This window comes from Typopeltis vanoorti, chromosome 26, assembly GCF_054136105.1.
Source record: "Typopeltis vanoorti isolate ZY-2024b chromosome 26, IOZ_Tvanoo_1.0, whole genome shotgun sequence".
NCBI lineage: Eukaryota > Metazoa > Arthropoda > Arachnida > Uropygi > Thelyphonidae > Typopeltis > Typopeltis vanoorti.
Window position 1 is genome coordinate 25,395,424 of NC_143574.1, and position 22,156 is coordinate 25,417,579.

The 22,156-nt window shown below is 36.8% G+C and overlaps 1 protein-coding gene across 2 annotated transcripts in view; it reads left to right on the plus strand.

The window, feature by feature from the left end:
• Nucleotides 1-22,156, plus strand: part of LOC150092420 (ubiquitin carboxyl-terminal hydrolase 20-like) — a 416,458-nt gene that overhangs the window by 324,941 nt on the left and 69,361 nt on the right. For both annotated transcript variants that reach the window (XM_090415144.1, XM_090415145.1), the window contains exon 17: nt 18,922-19,030. In XM_090415144.1, the coding sequence (XP_090271270.1) occupies nt 18,922-19,030 (109 nt within the window). The remainder of the gene's footprint in view (nt 1-18,921; nt 19,031-22,156) is intronic.

Sequence of the window (22,156 nt, forward strand, 5' to 3'; positions counted from 1 at the left end):
ATTTGGAAGATTTCCTCGTTTATGTGACCTCCCAAAAATCCATAAAGAAGGTTATCCAGTAAGACCCATCGTGAATTGTATTCACTCTCCTACTTATCGAATTGCTAAATTTTTGGCACGTTCATTAACTACCTATACTGGACATTCTAGATCATTCGACAAAAATTCAAGGATGTTCAAATCAAAGAGTCTGACTTGTTAGTCAGTTTTGATATTGTTTCCCTTTTTACCAATATTCCATTAGCTGAAATTGTCAATTTACTATATGATGATTACCTCTGGAAATTGCAAAGATTTTTGAATTTGTTATACATTCAGGATATTTCAGCTGGAAAAACAAGATCTACAAACAAGTTGAAGGTACTGCCATGGGTAGCCCTCTGTCTCCACCTTTGGCAAACTATTTTTTGAACTATCTGGAAGCCACCTTGTTTTCATCTATTCATCCCCAACCATCTCTTTGGTTTTGTTATGTCGATGTCTTTGCTATTTGGCCACATGCTGAAGAGGAACTTACCACATTCCTACAAGATAAATAGCCTTCAGCCACGCATTCAGTTCACCATGGAAAAAGAAAAGACTGGTAGTTTACCATTCTTGGACATCCTCATTCGCCCATCCTCTAGTACTTTATCAACAAGTGTCTATCGAAAACTTACCTTTACTGGCAAAGATACATTCATCAAAAGTCTGCTCATCACACCTCTCAAAAAATCGGTGTTATCAAATCTTTAATTAATAGAGCACATAAAGTGTGCTCCTCCCCCTTAAGCTTACAAGAACTTTTCACTATTAAAAAGTTAATAGAATCTAATGGTTACAACCCTAATGAAATCCAACTAGGTCTAGGGGAAGTGGTTGGTCTTTAGTGGAGCAGATAAGGGATGCCAATTTTTCTATATGGTTTGTAACACGAGGTTGTCATGTTTTTTTAAGATTTTGGTAATTTTTTTTGAGGTGCCTCGGATGTAGGGAATGGCGATGAATTTAGAGTAATCCTTGTTGTGAATGGGGAGTGGGGGTTGTGTTTTACTGGTTTAATATGTTTTGGATTTTTTTGGGGTGGGTTAGTCATTGGCTGAAAAAGTGTTGAGAATGTGGTTTAGTTCTGCGGTTAGGGCATTGTCATTTGAACAGATAAGTTTAGTCCTGTTGTGTAGTGTCTTAATAACTCCATATTGTTGTGAGGGGGGAGGGGGGGATTGTTGGTGAATGTATCTGCCTGTATGGGTGGGTTTTCTATAAACTGAGAAAACCAAGGTTCCATCAGGTTGGCAGGTGACTAGTGTGTCTAAGAAAGGGAGGCTGTTGTTTTCCTCTTTTTCCAGGGTGAACTTGATTCTGGGGTGTTGATTGTTTAAATGTGTTAGGAAGGAGAGGAGTGTATCAGTGCCATGTGGCCAAATAGCGAACACATCATCAACGTAGGGAAGCCATATGGTTGGTTTTTGTGGGGCAGAGTTTAAGGCTTTCTCTTCAAAAGTCTCCATAAAGAAGTTGGCCAAGGGTGTGGAGAGTGGTGAACCCATGGCTGTCCCCTCTATTTGTTTGTAGAATTTTCCTTGCCAAAGGAAATAGCCTGAGTTCATTGTGAACTGAAAAAGGGCTGAGATATCAGGAGGAAATTTAGCTTGGATTAGCTCTAAGGTTTCTTTGAGTGGAACATTTGTGAATAAGGAGGAGACGTTAAAACTGACCATTATGTCACTATGTTGGAGTGTAAGGTTTTCCTGTGCTGGCTTTGAAGTGGGCTGAGTTTTTTTATGTGTGAAGGTGTGTTGCAAGTATAGCGTGTGATAGCTTTGGCCAAATATTTAGCTAGTTTTTATGTGGGGGAATCAATGCCATCCACTATCGGACGTAATCGCAGATTTTCCTTATGTATTTTTGGGAGTCCATAAATACGGGGGTATGGAGTTAAATGGTTTTAATTTGTTAGTGACTCCTACAGGCCAAGAAGTGACCTTCTTAAGGAGCCTGTGGAGTTTTCTAATTTGTGAGTTGGTGGGATTGTATTCGATAGGGAGGTAAGTAACCCGATCTAATAATAGAGCATTATGCTTACTTGTGTAATCCGTTTGGTTAAGTACTACTGTGGCATTACCTTTATCCACTTTGGTGATTACTATTTCTTTGTTTTTCTTCATTTCCTGCAGAGCTTTATATTCCTTATTGGATATGTTGATTTTTAGTAGTCTTGCTTTGCTCAGAACACAAGCTACATCCAGTCTAATATTGTTGGCGATGTGGTTTGGAAGGTGGCAGATCCCACGTTCAATTTGGATCATTATATCCTTAGCTGGTATTTTTCTGGGAGCAATTGCAAAGTTGTGGCCACGTGAGAAAGCCTTGAGTGCTTCAGGCTTCAAATTACCTGAAGAAAGGTTGACTACAGTGTCGGTAGGAAGTTTTGGTTCAGAGGTCGAGTTCTTTTTTAATTTCTCAAATTTCTTGATATGAACTCTTGTTCGAGCGCCCGAATAGTCAAGTTTGCGTCAGCTAGGAGAACGTGAGTGGTGGCAATTTGTTCTCGTAGCAGAGCTTGGCTGGCACGGTTATAAATTTGGAGAGCCTTTTGTGAAACGAAACGGTGCTTGAATTTAACACAATTTGGGATTACCTGATTATCCCAACAGCGTTTTAGGAAGGTCAGACGATTCAGTTGTCTTGATAGCTTCAGCTTCATTTTACCGTAATAGCGGGCCTTGCGTGGAATGGAATCTCCGTGGATGAGTAATATCCAGAGAGGCTTATCCAGAGATAAGCCGTCTAAGTCTTTCTACAAGAGTAATTCTTGTAGAAAGACTTCGACGTTGGTTATACATGCTTATTAAATAACTTAAGGAATTCACAACGTACAAAGGATATAAATTAAATTAAACTTTAATCTATATTTCCAATATTTCAGCAACGTCGCGTTGCCATCTTCACAGGAACTTAAAATAAAGACACATGCACGCAGGCACTAAACACAGTAAATGAGGATGAAGCAGGAAGCTATTGTTTCTCCTAAAAGTCCTGATGGTGCCCCCTAGTGGGCTATGTAGGTATTCTTGGCCTTTGGGCTGAAGGTCTTCTGATGTGAGTCTTCCAAATTTGGGGCGGTCTCATGCAACCAAATTTGTTGAGGTTTGGCATGTTTCTTAGGGCTGAGGCTGATTCCATGAATAGCCTTTCAAATTTGAATTTACTACGGTGTATTACCGTGCTTTCTTCCACAGTATTCTGTGGCATGTATCCAGAGCATGGTCTGCAAGATCAGAGTTGCTGTACTGGTGAAACCAGATGTAGTCCTTGTGTTGACTTGACTGAGACTGTCCCAAATTTGGGAGACTTGCATTAGAAAACCTTAAACATTAGAAAACCTCAGCCCAATGGCCAAGAATATGATGGTGGCTCCCTCTTCCCGGTAGGGGGCACCATCAGGACTTTTAGGAGAAATAATAGCTTCCTGCTTCGTCCTCATTTACTGTGTTTAGTGCCTGTGTACACGTGTCTTTATTTTAAGTTCCTGTGAAGATGGCAACGTGATGACGTTGCCGAAATATTGGAAATATAGATTAAAGTTTAATTTAATTTATATCCTTTGTATGTTGTGAATTCCTTAAGTTATTTAATAAGCATCTAAGCTTTTCTATGAGAATCAGTTACCTTAGTATCTCATAATGCAAAGCACGCATCCTTACAGCATGTGTAATGCTATGCATTATGGGAAGAGCCACTACCTAGACCATTTTCGACCTTTTTTCAAGGTTCATCAATGGGAGTCAGACCCAGAAGTAATACCAGGGATGAAGTAATGCAGAAGTCATATTTTCATATACAAGTAGTGAAACGTGTCACACCTTATTACTAAAATACTCTGTATTAGAGATTGATGTTGAAAGTTTTTTCAGTTGGTTATACTAAATTAAAGATACCAAGAAATTATATTCTTGGCTTAATCCTTTATCCAAGTGTAAGCAAACGAACTTTGAACAGAGTTGCAAACAAAGGATTAAACCAAGAATATAATTTCTTGGCACCTTCAATTTATAGTATAACCAACTCTGAAAAAACTTTCAACATCTATCTCTAATCCAGACTGTTTTAGTAATAAGGTGTGACACGGTTGACTACTTGTACATGGACATATGACTTCTGCATTACTTCAACCCTTCCCATAATGCATTGCATTATGGGATACTAAGGCAATTGATGTGAAGTGACTTTATGTGTAAAATTTGTTTGCTTACACTTGGATAAATGATGAAACTAAGAATATAATTTCTTGGGATCTTTAATTTATAATGGATATAACACACACACACACACACACACACACACACACACACACACACACACACACACACAGGCTTGTTATTTTACTGCTTCATTGCATGGTTGTATAAGATTATTCCTACCAAGTTGTTCATATCTAATTTGCCGGTGTAACTCAGAATCACTTTATGCTTATTTACTCCATCTCATAAAACAGAAAGTTAAGCGAACTATTGCCAGATGTGCAGTACATACAAAACACAGCCCAGCATCAACATGCTTATGCCACAAATTAGTCTTGAGGTTATAACTGAAGTAAAATATTTTTGTGTCATGCACACTCACCTAGGCTACATAAGCTACCTGGGTTCACAATCCATGAGCTTGATTATACCTCAGTGGGGGATGCTACAGTTAACCTACTTTTATAGGTAAGATACTTAAAGCTTCAGTAGCAAACTAAATACCTCTCAAAACATATAATCAAGACATCGCTTGGTTAGCAATCATTCTCCTCTTTCACCAGCACCTCTGGGAATCAGCAGCTGGTATTGACCGTACCCTTTGACATTGTCAGTACAGTTTTCTTGCCTTTTCTTACAGATTTCAAAATGTTTACCTGTCTGTCTTATGATGACTACTTGGAGGTGTCACATAATAGTAATAAGCTTTGCCACAGACATGTTGAATCTTGTATATCCTGTGATGTTTTTTAAGAGGGTGCCGTGTTTTGGCAAATGCAGAAAATTCTATAAAGTGTGAATAGGTTTAACAACTTCATTTTGCACCATATTGTGATCATGGTACTCATTTAAAAATTGCGATGTATGTCTTGAGACTTTGTCATTGTAGGATAAGGAAATAGTACCTTTCTAATCTGTTTTTGTAATTGTACTTGTTAGTTGTTTCTCAGAGAAGAGCAGTTTATTTAGTTTCTTTTTCAAGTAGCCATTTTGAAGAAATTAATGGAATAGGAGATTTAAGTTCATCTTTCTTTTTTGTTTCATTTCTTGAAGTATGATTGTTTAAGGTTGTAATAATTCCTAGTTTTTATTAAAGATGATGAAATGAGCTGCCATGGAGATATCTTTTCATATGGTTACCTTCCCATAACTTCTAGTGATATTCCTCTGTCATCTGTTTTTATTAGAACATCTAGAAACAGAAGTTTATCTTTTTCAGTTTCTATAGTAAACTTAATTTTTGGATGGTTGTTAAAGAAACAAATAAATCCTGTAGATCTGTTAAAGTATGTTTCTAAACAATAAAAAAATAGTTTTCATCTTTCTGACAAAGCTGTTAGTTTGCCGGGCAGCTAACATGTGTCTTTTGACTGAAGAAATGTAGAAATTTATTTTTACACTATTCCTATGAATAAACAGTTGTAGTTTTTGTCACTTGCTGTCCTCATTTTTGGTTTTAAGATGTCGATCAAAACAAAAGCAGTGTTTCAACAGTGAATGCAAACCATAAATTGATGAACATCACTGAAATATTTTTGCATGAGTAATAATACAGAATTTCTTCTGTTATTACTCTTGCAAAAACATTAGCGGCCTCTTGACATTGCATACAGCACAATAATATAAGGGCATTTGATCTGAGTGGTATTACAGCAAGAATGACTAATTCTGTGGGACCAATATATTCTATTTAAAATTTCATGTATTCTCGGTCTATCCAGGTTGTCTTTGGCAAAAGGAATTATTTTTATTATTGTTATTACAGGCAACTCCAAGGAGTCGATAGACTCATCGAGGGAGGTCCTAACATCATGTCAAGAACAACTATTCAACATTCACAGTATCTATAATACCTCGCCTTGAACTCATTCACAGTCATGGCACCCACAACAGACTCCGGCAGCTTATTCCATTCATTCACCACTCTCCAAGTAAAAAAACCTAGCTCTAACACCCTTGCTAACCACACTCTTGCCCAGCTTCCATGGCCCCTAGTCCTCCCAACACCAGTCCTATTCTCAAACATATCTTCTGAATTAATCTTATAGAAACCCTTCAGTAATTTGAATGTCTCAATGATATCACTCCTTTTCTGGCTATTGACCAATTTCTGCAACCTACAAATCTTCAACCTGTTCTCATAAGGTTCATTCCATAGACCTGCTATCGTCTTGGTCATTCGTCTCTGGATCCTCTTCCACCTCCTCCCCATCAAGAAGAAACCCTGGTGCCCATATCTGAGCACAGTAGTCTAGATGGGGTCTTATCGAGGCTCTATACAGAGGAACAATAACCTGTTTGTCTCTGCTTGTTAAAGTATTTTTCAGCAACCAAGTGATTTGATGAGCTGATTTAGCTACTTTTGCAATGTACCCTATAAACTTCATCTCCCTATCCACCAACACTCCCAAATCCCTGGCCTCGTCAATCTCCTGGAGTACGGTTCCACCAATGTGATATGCTGCTGCTAATCGTTTCACCCCAAAATGCACAACCTTACACTTTGCCACATTAAATTGACATCCGTTCTCCAAACTATCCAAATCATCCTGCAAAATTTTGACATGCTGTGCACCCACTATTGCTCTACCCAACTTTGCATCATCAGTAAACAAATAAACACTTCCTCTCAGATCCTTTCCTATATTGTTAATGAGCAAATCGAACAGTAGTGGTCCAAGAACAGAATCCTGTGGCACACCACTAGTCACAGGCTGTCTTTTGGACTCTACTCCTGAATAAACCACTCTCTGATATCTCTCCATCAACCACCCTCCTATCCATCTCACCAACCCTGTATCCATTCCTATATGTTGCAGTTTACCGATTAGAATTCCATGTGGTATCCTGTCAAAGGCCTTAGCAGAGTCCAGTAGAATCACTGTAAATCCATTACCCTTATTCAGTTCATCCGTCACTGTGTTATAAAACGTGAGCAAGTTACTGAGACATGATCTACCCTTCACAAAACCATGCTGTCCCCCATACAGTATCCCATTTTCATCTATCCAATCCTGTATTTTTCTCTTGACTATTTTCTCCAAGACTTTGACAACGATTCCTGATATGCTGATCAGTCAGTAATTTACAACAGCAGTCTTGGAAACCTCCTTTATGCAGTGACACTATTTTCCCCCCTCTTTCCACTCCCTTGGGACTAACCCAGACCTGAGACTCAAATTAAACAAAATGGTCAAGGGCACTGACAATTCTTTAGCCACTTCACATATGACACGAGCTGGTATACCATCCAATCCCACAGATGTATTGACATTGAGGTTTTGTAATAGACTATTCACCTCCACTTCATTCACCACAATTCCTATATAAGCTATTGGTTCATTCATTCCTGCAATGTCACCACCTGGATGATATACTCTTGCAAAGTGCTTGCCCAGTAAATCCACTATATCAACTGATTCAGTTACCTCCCAACCATCAGCATTCTTTAAAATCATTCTGCCATATACATTTTTCTTTTACTTGCAACGTATCGAGAAAACTGTTTAGGATTCTCTTTAGCCTGCATGGCTAATGTCCTTTCATAATCCGCTTTTGCTTTTCTTACCACACTCGTTACCCTTCTGGCCTGTGCTTTATACTGTTCTTGTGCCTGCCGGTCACCTTTCTCCTTAAATTCCCTTCACAGTTTCTTTTTTTGCATCTCAAGCTTAATGGTGTTATTCATCCATTTAACCTCTACTTTCCGTCCAAATTTAGAGTCCGAATTTATTATTCGGACTCTAGGTATACAGTCAGCCATTGCCTCCTGCAAACACTTCTTAACCACCTCCCATGCACTATCAACATCCTAGCCCTTGCAGTTTTACATGCCATGGCACTGAACCAATCAAACTCCTAAGCTTGTCATATTTATCAGCCCGATAATTCCACATGTACCCAGTCTTAATTGTAAATTCCACACCTTTAGCCACCTCCCAATTCAAGACCCTATGATCACTCTCACCAATTGGTGGCAACGTGGTCATATTCATTACAGCCAAATTCTCAGATGCAGTTATTGGTCAAGCACTCTCTGACCCCTAGTATTTTCCATTACATGCTGTTGCAGATAGTTATCCCTTAATAACTGCATAAAATCCAATTCCTTCCTTCCATGTGTCCTCTCCTTCCAATCAATGTTACCATAGTTGAAATCTCTCAAAATAATTACCCTCCTTCCACTAATTTCTTCTATTTGCTTATGCGTACTATCTCCTCCATCTATTCCATCACCTGGTCTATAGCAGCACCCAACTGTACCTTTTGTTCTGCTAGTCTCAATCTCACACCAAATAGCCTCAAATGTGCTCTTTTCTCTATCCTGCAGTTCCACTACTATTCTCCTTGGCTGCAGCTCATGCTATCATCAGTAACACTCCCCTCCCCTCCCCATTTTATTCTCCCTGTCACTCCTGAACACCTCCCCCCCTCACACACACACACACACACACACACACACACATTCAATCCCACCAGCTATATCATCTTCTGTCAGCCATGTTTCACTAATGCCAATAACCTGTGGCCTGGAAGTGCCAACCAAGGCCAAAAATGCTTCCTTCTTGTTCCTAATACTTCTGGCATTAGTATACATTAATTGCAGAAGCCCATTTATCCCATCCCTATTTTGATGCATTGTACTCACTATCCCATTCTGATTTGTTGTCCTTCGTACTCGCTTGGGCATATTACACATATTCATACACTCAACTGTCTCCCTAAAGCCTGCATATCTACTCTCCCCCCCCCCTTAATAACTCTAGTAGAATGCTTAATGGAACGTAAATTGTACAGGGAATGAATTAGATAATAGTTTAATACTTCCAGTATTTCATCTCCATCAGAGTCATGTCTTCAAAATATAAGTTGTACATGAATTTAACCAACACCTAAAACTAAATGCACAATAACTTGCTTTCATTTGAAGAGCCCTTTATATAAAGGTTACTTGCATCCTACATGAATATAATAAATTTAGTTTAATCCTTTATCCAAGTGTGAGCAAACAAAGTTTGCACCTGAAAGTATCTTCAGGACTGGGGTAAGGTGGTACGACACCAGGGCAACTCATTGCAAAGGTGGAGCAAGCTACCAACACTCCTTGCGGATATGTCTAATGTTATGCATTAAGAGAAGTCCTGAAGATACTTTCAGGTGCAAACTTTTGTTTGCTCACACTTGGATAAAGGATTAAACTAAATTTATTATACTCTAACCAAGTGAAAAATAAACTTTCAACATCTTTCTCTAAATCCAGAGTAATTTATTAAAAAAGGGTGGCACACCATTTGGCAACTCCTATAGGTAGAGATGACCTGCGAATGCTTCTGCCTGGTATCTCAGCTTGGGCCTGGCTCCCACTGAAGAGACCTCAATAAAGGTCGAAACTAGTCTGGGTAGTGGCCCTTCTCTTAATGCATAACATTAGATATATCTGCAAGGAGATGTGTTTTGTATGTATTATTTATTATAGGAGATACTGAGACAGGAGTGTTGGTAGCTTGCTTCACCTTTGCAATGAGTTGCCCTGGTGTCGTACCACCTTACCCCAGTCCTGAAGATACTTTCAGGTGCAAATTTTGTTTGCTCACACTTGGATAAAGGATTAAACTAAATTTATTATACTCTAACCAAGTGAAAAATAAACTTTCAACATCCTACATGAAGTTTGAACCTATCATTCTTCAACTGAAGGATACGTCTTGCACCATATTGTGATCATGGTACAGAGGCACCCATTGCCAGTCTGGTTGGTGGAGTAGATAGTATTGCTGCTGACCATCCTACAAGCTCTGGCTTCAAATCCTCCTATGACCTGGATGTTTGTTAATATCTTTATGATAGGTGAATTTCATTGACTAGTGTGAGATCCCCCACCCTGCTTATTCCTTAGAACAGGATTCTTCCATTATATAACCTTTAACTCACTCATGCAGCTCATAAATGATTTATAACCCTTAACAGGTGGGAATCAGTTTTGGGATTTACTTTAAAGGAGATAGCAGGAACCTTATGGTAAGTATTATGAAGCTTAATTTTACTAGCTAAAAATTTTGGAATCTAATTAAGACAATTCAAGTTAAAAAAATACATAAATAACATATTTATATGACAAAAATATGGCTATTATCAAAAGTAAGTGTCAGAAGTGTGAGTGATGTAAAAAGTGAGATTGTACAGTAGTGAATGTTATTAGTGAACGGTACAAAAGTATGAACAATGTAGATAGGATTGCAGTTTCAAGAATAAGCAAAAGCAAAGGAAATATTATTAGTATTATACGGGTATGTCCATATAGTCAGCAGACTCGTCACATGAAATCCATTATTCGTGCAGTACCTGTCATATCTCTCCTTAAGCTCATTTACTGACAAAACACTCCCAGCCACCTCTGGCAGCCAATTCCACCCATTTACAACCTTGCAAGCAAAACATCTATTCCTAAAACTCTTGCTAACCACCGGGTGACTCCTTGTTCTCTCTTTTCCTACCAAGTACTGAAAAAGCCTTCCTTTAAAAAAAAAAACCTTAATAATAGCATGTAAGTTATTAATTTTTCTTAATATTAATATTATTCTTTGAAGCCCACAAGCTGTCAATCTAGTCTCATAGGGAGCATTCCATATACCTGCCATAATCTTTGTCACTCACCTCCAGATACTCTTTACCACTTCATCCTCACAGAATTTGAGTGTTCAGATCTGTAACAGTAGTACATATGTGACTTTATTAAAGTCTTATATGGGGAAAAGTAACTTATTTATCCCTACTTGTTAGTGTTCTTTAACAACTACATAATTTGATGTGCTGTTTTGACTACTTTTGCAATATGCACTGTAAGCTTCAACTCCCTAGCCCCATCAGTTTCCTGCAGTTTAGTTCCATCAATATAAGTACACAGTGTGTGATCTCTTCTTCCCAAAGTGCCTCACCTTACACTTGGCCACATTAAACTGGCAGCTAGTTTGCATCATCATCAGAAAATAACTGAATATTTCTCATCCAATTCATTCCCTATATCATTGATGTACAAATTAAACCAACAGAAGATGAAATACTGAGCCCCATGGTACATAACTGGTCACCTGCCTTCTGGACTCAAATCCTCCATAGACCATTCTTTGATATCACCAACAGTCACCCTGTAATCCAGATCACCAGATTCATATTCATCCCCATTTGTTCCAATTTATACAACAGTTTTATATGAAATCTTCTGAAATGCCTTTGCAAAATCTAGCAATATCACCGAGTAGCTATTTCCCTTATCCAACTCTATTGTCACTTTATTATAAAATGTAAGCAAATACATAGACTTATTGTTTGTATGTTTTGTGTGTGTTATTACAATTTTAGCATTTTATTCCTGGAAATGTCTTTCTGACAGAAATTAAATATTGAAACAATTCAATCTGCTGTTTAATTATTTCTTTTTTTGCTGTACTTATCCCATTAAATTATATTATGAGTGTAAACCAGCACATAAGCTTAAATAATTGTTCATCTTTTCTTTTTACTCCTCTCCACAACCATTTCTTTGTCTGCAGCTTCAGCTTAATGATGCTATTCATCCACCTCCTTTAGTATCTCTCCTTTCCAAATTATTATGTCATATGCCTGCTGAAAGCTAACTTCTCGGTTTGTCATAATCACCTGCTTGGTAATTCCACATATATCCCTTCTTAGCAAAAAATTCCATGTCTGGCAGTCTCCCATGTCAAGACTACATGATCTCTTTCCACAGTTGTATAAACTCCATTTCCTTTTCTCCCTCTCGATCTATGCCTCTTAGTTGAAATCCCTCATAATAATTACTTAACCTGCATTCAACATGCTAATATGGCAATACATGTCATCCACATTCTCCCTTAATACCTGGATTATAGCAATAACCAATTTTATTATCTTTAAAGGTACCTGTGGCATAACTATAAAAACAGATTACACGATAACTACAGTAATTAACTTTAATGAAATGAAAGTACAGATGGTTTGTACTGAAAATAACAGAACATCATCAGTGCATAGAAACAAGCAAATCAAAGAAATGTGAATACAAGGTAGTTAGAGCAATCAGTTTACCAATTAAAAATGGTTGTCATGTACTAGAAATGAATATATTAATAAATAATATTAAAACTATTTTTGATGTTTACATAAAATGAGAATCTCCCCAACTTTGGTAGAGAGACAATTGTCCTGATTCAGATTTGGTCGATGTAAAAGGGCTTCACAACTTTCTTTGAAAAGGCATTCATATTTTGAACTGCTTCTATGGATAAGACGAGCTTCATCCCACCAGATACTGTGTTTAGTGTCAATACTATGCTGTACCAGATCAGACTTTTGAGGTTTTGTGTATTCGATATAATACTATTCATTAATTCTTTTTTCCACAGAACAGCCTGTCTGCTCAAAGTATGTCAAATTACATTCACGAGATATTTGGGAATGATTGTCTCACCCTCATTTTATGTAAACATCAAAAATAGTTTTAATATTATCTATTAATATATTAATTTCTAGCACATGACAACCACATTTAATTGGTAAACCAATTGTTTTATGTACCTTGTATTCCCATTTCTTTGATTTGCTTGTTTCTATGCACTGATGATGTACCGTTATTTTCAGTATGAAATATCTGTATTTTCATTTCATTAAAATTAATTACTGTGGTTATCATGTAATTAGTTGTTTAACTAATTTTAATATTTTGTCCTGTTGGCCTCTGTCTCAAACCATATGCCCTCAAATGAACTGCCCTCTGTATCCCTGTTCTTATGTGCATCTACTTTTTTTGGCTTCAATTCTTCTGCTATCGTTAGCAAAACTCTCCCCCCCCTCCCCACATTCTGTTTCTTCTCTCCTCGCTGAAGATATTATATATCTTTTGAATTATATTCCCATTACTGTATCATTCTCAGTCAACCAGATATCACTAATACCCATGATTTGTGACCAAGTTGATTTAACCAATGCCCAAAACTCCTCACCTTTATTCCAAATACTTCTGTAGTACCTCCTTCATCCCACAACCTCCTTTACAGTTTGTGTTGCCTAGCCCACTAATGTAAGAATGTAGGTAACATTGAGCATTATGTGATCACTCTCCTGCTTACTCACCTCTAGGTTGACTGGACCTGTGCTTACCTGAATCCTCCCCCCCCCCCAAAAAAAAAAAAATTCTAGTTTTCCTGAGTACACTTCTGAACTCTCACTGAACAATACTTTCTCATGGCTCCTCACACCAATCCATCAAACTCACAACACACACCACAAACTCCACGCCATTCCTCCTGCATAATCTGTGCACTGACTCATTCACAATCATAGTAGTGAAGTGAGCTGACATGGAGAGCCAGCTCACTTCTATCATACTGTGGGAATAGACTCACAAATTTTACTTTCTCACTCTTTTCCACATGTACTAGCAACTCTTTCATGACTACTTGCATACCACACTTGTCACCTGCTAAATTATTTTAGCAGGTGACACTCACTTTCACTCTCTCTCTGCATCCTTATGGCATCACTAACATCCTTTATGTGATGTACGTAAACATCACTTACATAGCATATATGCAAAATACTTGCTCACCTGCATCACTACTTGTTCTAGGCACCTATGTAAGAATGCTTCTGGTCAGTAATCATCAATAACATTGATCACAGTGGGAAAAACAAGCTCTTTCAGAGTTTGATAAAGAACTTATTGTGGGTGCCTGGCTGGCTGGAACCACGATTTTGAAAACAGCAGAGCTGACTGGTTTCTCAAAAGGTGAAATAGCCCAGGTGGTTGAATCAGTGGAAAAATAACCCACATTTCTTGTCTAAAAGGCATAAATGTGGTCCCAAGATATTCTGTCAGGAAAAAGGTTGTCATCGCCTGAGAAGGTTGTATGGATAGACAACACCTCCTGTGTGCAGCAATTGACTTGAAGCATTTAATCAAAGTTGTTCCCAACCCATATTGGGAACAGCTTTGATTGAAGCTGTATCAAGCAGGGAATTGAAGAGGATTGCTCTTGTTTGGATTGGCAGTTGCATGCTTATACAAAAATCACTGTATTAAATAAGTTTCTAATTCAGGTGGTAGAACAGGAGGATGATGAAGAGGCATTAATGAGTGAAATGGCTTTCATAGGATGAAGCAGGGGTTGAGCTTCTGTAGAAATATCTTCCATTTGGTGCAGCAGAAAAAAAGGGAAGGTATGAAAGAGTAAGATGAAAGATTGTAACAAAATCTTGTTTTGTCATCATCAAATTCTTGACATGTACCCTCAAGGGGTGTATAGGATATGATAGTACTACATGAAAAATTTATATCATTACTAACTCCCTATCTACAATTTTTCCTCCAAATCAGTCTGTTACTTGTTACAAGACTCCAACATTATCAGATCTCTGCCGACCTAACGGAGAACACTTTTTTTTCCTAATCTTTCCTCTCCCATTCTTTTTAAGTGACCATACCACCTGAGATTAGCTCTGCTAACGCATTCCTGACAATGTCAAGTTCTTTCCTAATATCCTCGTTTTTAATATGATATTGCCATTGATGCCATCTGTTCATGCCTCTAATCTTTCTCAGGACTCTCATATCTGCAGTCTCTAGTTTTATGTTGGAACATGGTGTTAGTAATAACCAGTCCATGTCCTGAGCAGAAATCCAACAGGTATTTGCCATTATTATTAGCTTTGCTCTTTTCTCCCAATTTTTCCAAAATATTTTTGTATGTCTGACAATCATTTCCTACTCTGCTATTTAGATCCACAAAGGACCAACTTTTCCCTTTTCATTGTGTCAGTTGCTTTTTCTAAAGCATCAAAAAATTCCTCCACTTCTACCTTAGTAGAACCTTATGTGGGACCATAGGCATAAATAAGCCTCATTGTCCAATTCCCCATTCTGATATTAGCCCACATCACTCTACTTGAGATTGCCTGCCATTCAAGAAGATTAGCCTCGTATTTTGTGTTGAATACTATGGCTACTTCTTCTTTTCCTTGATTGTCATTTCCTGAATATAACATTTTGTATTTATTGCTCAGAAAGATCTCACCAGTTTTTGTTTTTTTTGTTTCAGTCACTCCTATTATGTCGATCTGGTATTTATCTAATTCCTCAGCTAGCTCAATTTCTTTGCCATTCAGTCTTCTTATGTTGATAGTACTGATCTTTAACTCTGGTGATGTTGAGTTGGGGTGTGTTTTCAGATTTGTTCCAGTAGCTGACTTTTCGCTGTTCGCCCTGGTTCCCTGGCGAAAACAACAGGGGCCTTGTTTAACCGGGCGATGCCCCAGCCGGCATGAAATTTTGTCATGTACCATCATTTTGTATATTGGTTTAACCCAATAAGAATACAATTTGTTTGGCTAAATCCCAAATTGCCAACCCATCCTCACTCGTTCAGTATCCAGATAGATATTCAACAGGGTGCACCACGAGAAGGTGAGGATTAGACATTAGGTCAGAAGCCCTGGTCGGTTCTTTGCATTCCTTTAAAGGCTATGTGGAGGTGTCCTCTCAGTTATACAGCTTTGACCCTTAAGCACCCCATCTTGTTTTGTTGGTGAAAAAATTAAGGATGTTAGTGACACTAAATGGAAAACAAAGAATGTAAGTTAAAAAGTTGATTGTTTTAGCATTCATGAATGAATTGAAAGGTGATAAGTATAAATGAGTGAAGACTTAAAAGAGTTACTGGAAGAAGCTAAAAAGGAAACAGTAAAAATTGTAAATTTTTTGTATTGGTATGATAGGAACAAATTGAGAGTAGATCATGCAAGAGGATTAGTATGCAATTTTTAAATGTTTGGGGAAAATTTGATAAATGAAAGGCATATGACTGGATTGTGCTTGAAGAAGTTAGGAGTCTAGAGGTAACATTCAATGGGAAAATGCAAATACAAAATTAGGAGGGGAGTGCAGGGTGCATGTGTGTATGTATATATATATATATCCATCCTTGAAGCAAGTGATTTTGAGAATAGGAATAATGAAAAAAAAAATGTCTGTGGGCATCCTCATATGTGAGCCCGTTTGAGAATGGGAAATATGATGAAATGTGCCAAATGTAGTTTCTCAGGTCTTGAAAGTGAATAGGATGGTCATTACAAGATACCAGTATAAGTGTAGGGCCCAAAGGAAATGTATTTCAATTCATGTATACAAATGCTGGAAGCAGGAATAAGGATGATATATTTCTGGCATTTATTAGTTCCTTGCTCAAAAGTTACAGCATTTAGAAAGATTTAGTTTACAGAAAATAATATATAGTGATATATAATATAAGAGATGTTGTATTTTCAGGGAGGATAGAGATGAAGCAGGAGGGGGTATTATTGATGATAGCCATAGAACTGAAACCAACCAAAGTAGTAAAAGGATGTTCATTTGACTTCCAGTATAAAGACCACATGTTTATCAACAAAAACTGCTGTAGTTTTATTAGAATAGCAAAACCCTACAAGTTTTGTTATTCTGGAGAGGACAAGTCATCCAACTTGCATTATCTGGGATACAGAACTTTCATTAATTGATGAAAAAACTAGAGAGAATAATTACACATGACAGATTTTGTGCAGCGTTCAATAGTCTAGTAGTACATATCATAGACTGAAAAAGGATAGAGAGAGAAATGTTGGAAACAATGCGCATACAATCAAAGCTAGTTGTTGCTGTCATGTTTTGTGGCATAATTGCGTTTTAGCTCCCAGGTCTTCTGTTATTAGATTCTTAATAAATGCAGAACAATTTGGTATCAAATTAAACTTGGTTGTTTTTTCTATTCTGTGTGGGGTGCAGAGCATTTCTCAGGCTTTAAAAATTTTTTATGTAACATTTATAAACAGCATATGTGGCCTGTTTTTTTGGCAATTACTTGGTGGCCTGTGTTTGTTGTGTGAAAGGCAATCCCAGTTTGCACTTCCTTTTTCTTTTCCACATCTTTTACATGTTCTGACACATGGATCTCTCTGGATTGTCTTGTCAGCCTACATACTAAATGCCACAAGAACAATGAATTTTATAAACTCTTGGTTTCTTTTTGGGCAGATGTGGAAGGCTTGAGTGAATACAAGAACCTAGAAATTGTACGTTGGAATAGAAGCCACTTTGACACTAATTATGTAGCATTGCTGCAGTCTTGTCTGTAACATTCTTGATGTAACGTAGGATCATTGCATTTTTGAAATCTTGTTTATTAGAAGGAACTGTTGGAGATTTTCTAATCATCTTCAGATTTTACTCATTGAGGGAGAAAGTATTATCAAAGTAATGAAGTTCTTCATTCCTTTTTTTTTTTCACCCTGTCATACTAGAGATGTTGTGGGTTTTACAGCATAATGTTTTAATCATGCCTATCTTTTGTAATAGATGGTGGTGTGAAGCAGCATGTAGGAATCCCCAGTTGTGATATATCATTCCCACAGTTGCAAAGCTTTTTTTTTTTACTTAGATTTTAAATAATCTGGAACCCCCTGCTTTAGAGACTAAACATGGAATTTTTTAAAATCCACTTCATGTCCCCATTAAATGGGGAAGTGGTCTAGCACTGCGCAATAAAATTCATCTCCCACCTAAAGACAGTAATAAATATCTATGACCACTGCAGGTTTCCAGCCTGTTCCCTGTTGGTTGCAGAGTGATTTTTGTTCATGGTACAAAACTGGGAAGGACAATATCTAATGAAGGTGATCTAAAGATTCTTTTGGATGTATAATGTAAATGAACTGACAATTAGCAAAGCATAATGGTTTTTAGTTTAATGTGGTAAAATGTGAGGTCACTTGGGAATGAAAAGAATAGGTTATGTGTTACAGATATGGATCTAGACTTGAAATTTTATGGCCCATAAAGTTTCAAACAAAGAGCCTCCATAGCCCAGTCAGTACAGAAAAGCTATTTGTTTGGAAAGACATGGGTTCAAATTCTGTCTAAGAATCTTTATCTTGGCTTTTCAGCAGAAGATAAGTTAGCTAGTCCCATATGGAGGCGGCAGGGTTTTCCTCCCAGAAACACATGTCCTACAAAACCAGCCAAAAGGACACACACAATTTATAGTCATTGCTGACAGTATTAATCACCCTATCATAAACACTATCAGGTTTCTGAGAACCCAGTTACTTGGCTGTGACAAGCCATTGAACTAAACATGAAAGGGAAGACAGGTGGTTGATAGAAAAAATAGAATATGGCAAGAACATAAGTTTTATAGAATTAGTGCAAAAGTAATATTTCTGTACATGACAAGAAACTAAAACAGGATATCAACTTTGGAGGTTGTGTGAGATTGTGATTAGCAAGGGTGTGAGGACTAGATTTTTTTTGCTTGGAGAGAACGGTAAGTAGTATGGGGTTGCCAAACGTAGTCAGCATTTTTTTGTCAGTGAATGACCTCAAGGAGAGTTGTAATAGGTACTGTGTGAATAATGGTTGTTTTGAACTCTATGGGGAGATGCCCATATAATAATGTAAATTACTGAATGAACTTATCTTCTTTTTTCATGCCTTTTTTTCATTTCTTACTTCTGTGCTTTGGAATAGTTTCCTAAGCTTAAGGACCACAAACTCCGACTGTTTAAGAAACATCAACAGGTTCATTCTCATAATAATAATAATAACAACACCTTATTACAGTGACAATATATACAAGATTGTTAAAATAATAGTTACCATGTTTCATTCTAGATTTGGGGGTGGACCTCCTTGCACACACCTATATTTATGTCCTCCGTGTCAAGCTGAGCAGGAGAGTCTTGATCGGCGGAGAAGGCAAGAATATGATACCTTTGTAGCAGTAAGTACAATAAATTCATTTTAAATCATATTTATTGTCTCTATTACAATTCTTAATGAATTATAATTAAAGTGGATTTAGTATACTCTAATTTGCTGACCTGATCATGAAAACTCAACGTTCAGTATGCTTGAAGTTCGTTACATAATGCCTGAATTCTGGCAGTGTTGGCCAATACATAATGGTAAAAATGGCAATGGCAGTTCTGGTCTGGCCTACTTTTAAGGTTGCAGACAACTTTTGTTTCCCTGAAGTCCTACTCCATCATGCTTATTTGAGGTCTGAAAGGACATGAACGAATACTTTGGTCTCTTATCTCAGAAGAGTCATAACATTATTTTTAGTAAAAAGAATAATGGTTTTCAGGATTTCAGTCCTTGAGTAGATCACCCACATTCATCCATGTGGGTGATGATAATTCTTGTCTGTTCAAAGTAGGCCAGACCAGAACTGCCATTGCCATTTTTACCATTGTGCTGTATTGGCCAACACTGCCACAATTCAGTCATTATGTAATGAACTTCAATCATACTGAATGCTGAGTTTTTGGCAGTTCTCTGAGATTCTTAATTGTCTATTATATAACCACTGACTACTTAGGAAAAAAAATTCTCTACTAGATTTACCTTTTTGCATATACTAGTATATGCAAAAGTTTTACTAGTATTAATTAATTAATTAAAAAAATTAATTAATTTTTACTAGTATACTTTTTGCATATTTCTTTAGGAAACCATCTAACAGATAAGCTTAGGTGTTGATGGTTATTCATGACTTATTTTTCACGGTATTAACAATACCACACACACTTTTATCACAAAGATGTTTTATTAACGCTTATATTTCGCTGATTTTCAACTCAGCATCATCAGAGCACAACACACTTGTATATGCGACAGTGAGAGAGTGAATAAAAGAGAGCATTAATAAAACATCTTTGTGATAAAAGTGTGTGTGGTGTTGTTAATACCGTGAAAAATAAGTCATGAATTTCTTCAGGAAAGTTTGTAAACAAGTAAAAGTTAAGGGAGAAAAGATACTGTTTACAAGCTAACTGTAATGGAATCAACAATTGAGAATAGTTGATTCCATTACAGGTAGCTTGTTAGTATAGTTAGTTTAACATTGGAATCATGATAAAATGTGCATTTCATGGATAAAATATAAATGTACCAGTGTTTCTCATCATCCATGAAACAGGTGAATGCTATTACAAAAAATATCACCCTTCTTTATTCAAAAGAGTTTAGAAAGACTGAATCTCACAAAACAATTAGAAGGATTGTGTTCTAGTGATATTCATGAGGAAACCTCACACCAGCAACACCGAAAAGCTACTCTGAGAGCAACATGAATAGACTGAATACTAGTTACTGTTTAAACACCTCGTAAAACACTTGACTGTTCTAGGGATGTGATATCAGAACAGCATTTCCTTGATATTCCAGATGGAGAGATGAGATATGTTTAGAACTGAAAAATCAAGGAGTGACAGGGATGATGTTAATCTTGATATGTAGGAAAGGTAACTTCGTTCTGATCAGGAACCTTTTGATACACCTAAACCTCCATGGTGGTAAAAGCAGGATATCTCAGTTGTCCTGTTAGGCTTTATATTCTTAATCCACTAAGATGCTTTAATTGTCAGAAATATGAGTATGCCCTAACTACCTGTCACAGCACTGCCACCTGTGCTTGATGTGGTTAAAAAGTGCATGATAATAAATCTCTCAGCAAAGAAGCCTAAATCCTGTCAAGTGCTATAAAGAACATTCAGCCTTCTCCCATGCATGCTAAAAGCAGAAGCATGAAAGAAGAAGAAGAAGAAGAAAAAAAAAAGATAAGAACAGAATATATCAGGATGCTAAAAGGGAGTTATCCACCACACTTGTTGAAATATTCTTATGCTCAGAAGATGGTAGTTAAGAAAATATCAAAAGTTACTTAAACACATATGTCTATTCCACCATTTGCTAATTTCAACATACCTGAACTGTATGATCATGAACACTTCTCTATGGATCATATTAAATGCCTGACATGTTATGGTTTGACTTCTGAAACATCTAAAACTATCCCATTCAATGAGAATCTACTTGTCAAGAAAATTATAGCTAGGGTGTCACTGAAAAAAAAAAAAAAAAAAAAAAACACCACAAAAATGGGTACTTTTGTATCTGCTGAAAGTAAACTTAACTCACCAAATAATCCTGGCATGTTAGATCAGGGGTTGCCAAACTTCTTTGACTGTCGACCCCTTCAAGAGTTTCTTGACTTTTTATTGACCCCCCCTCTGTTTTACTATTACGTTAATTATAATAGGACAAGTAAAAAAGACGCTTATGTGAGTTTTTTGATTATTTATTTTATAGTTACAGTGTTTATTGTATGTATAATATAGTATATATTATTATATTGGCTTAACGTCAAAGGGATACGTTTTTGTTTTTGACGTCCTTCTTAACATTACATATTTGATAGGAGGGATAAATAATATATAAACTATAAAATTTAATTTAGATAACAAAATAACAATAATACAATCTTCCTTATATATATGAAAATAAGACTTTTATTAACTTAGTATACAATTTACTAACGTTGTCAATGTGAAGGGTGCGCTGCATGACTCTTGACAAGATTAGCAATGTTGGGTTCAAAATTAGTAAGTTTCAGCCTTAAATCACCACGGAATTCTATATCTAGCTTATTTCTTTTGTTTTGTTAAAATGGAATTAACATGGCTGAAACTAGCTTCAACCATGTACGAGCTTGGAAATGCAAGCAAAAAGGGGTATTTTGGATATTTTTCTACAACATTTATATTCGTCCAAAAGTAACTTAAAGTCCTATTTTTAAAAAGCGTCTTAGCTTCAAGATCAACTGACAATTCAATAAGTTCATCTTGTAAGGTACATTCGATATTTTCAATATCTGCAGAAAATGGCATGATAACCCAATCTGGAATGTGCATGTTTTCAAAATCATTTTCCTGTGATTTGCACTATGTCCTCACAGAAACCATGTTCTACATGGATGCCCATATGAAAAATTGACTAGGCTGACTCGATTACTTTTTCCCAAAATTTCATCCTGTAGTAGTCAGTCAAACACCTATCAATGAAG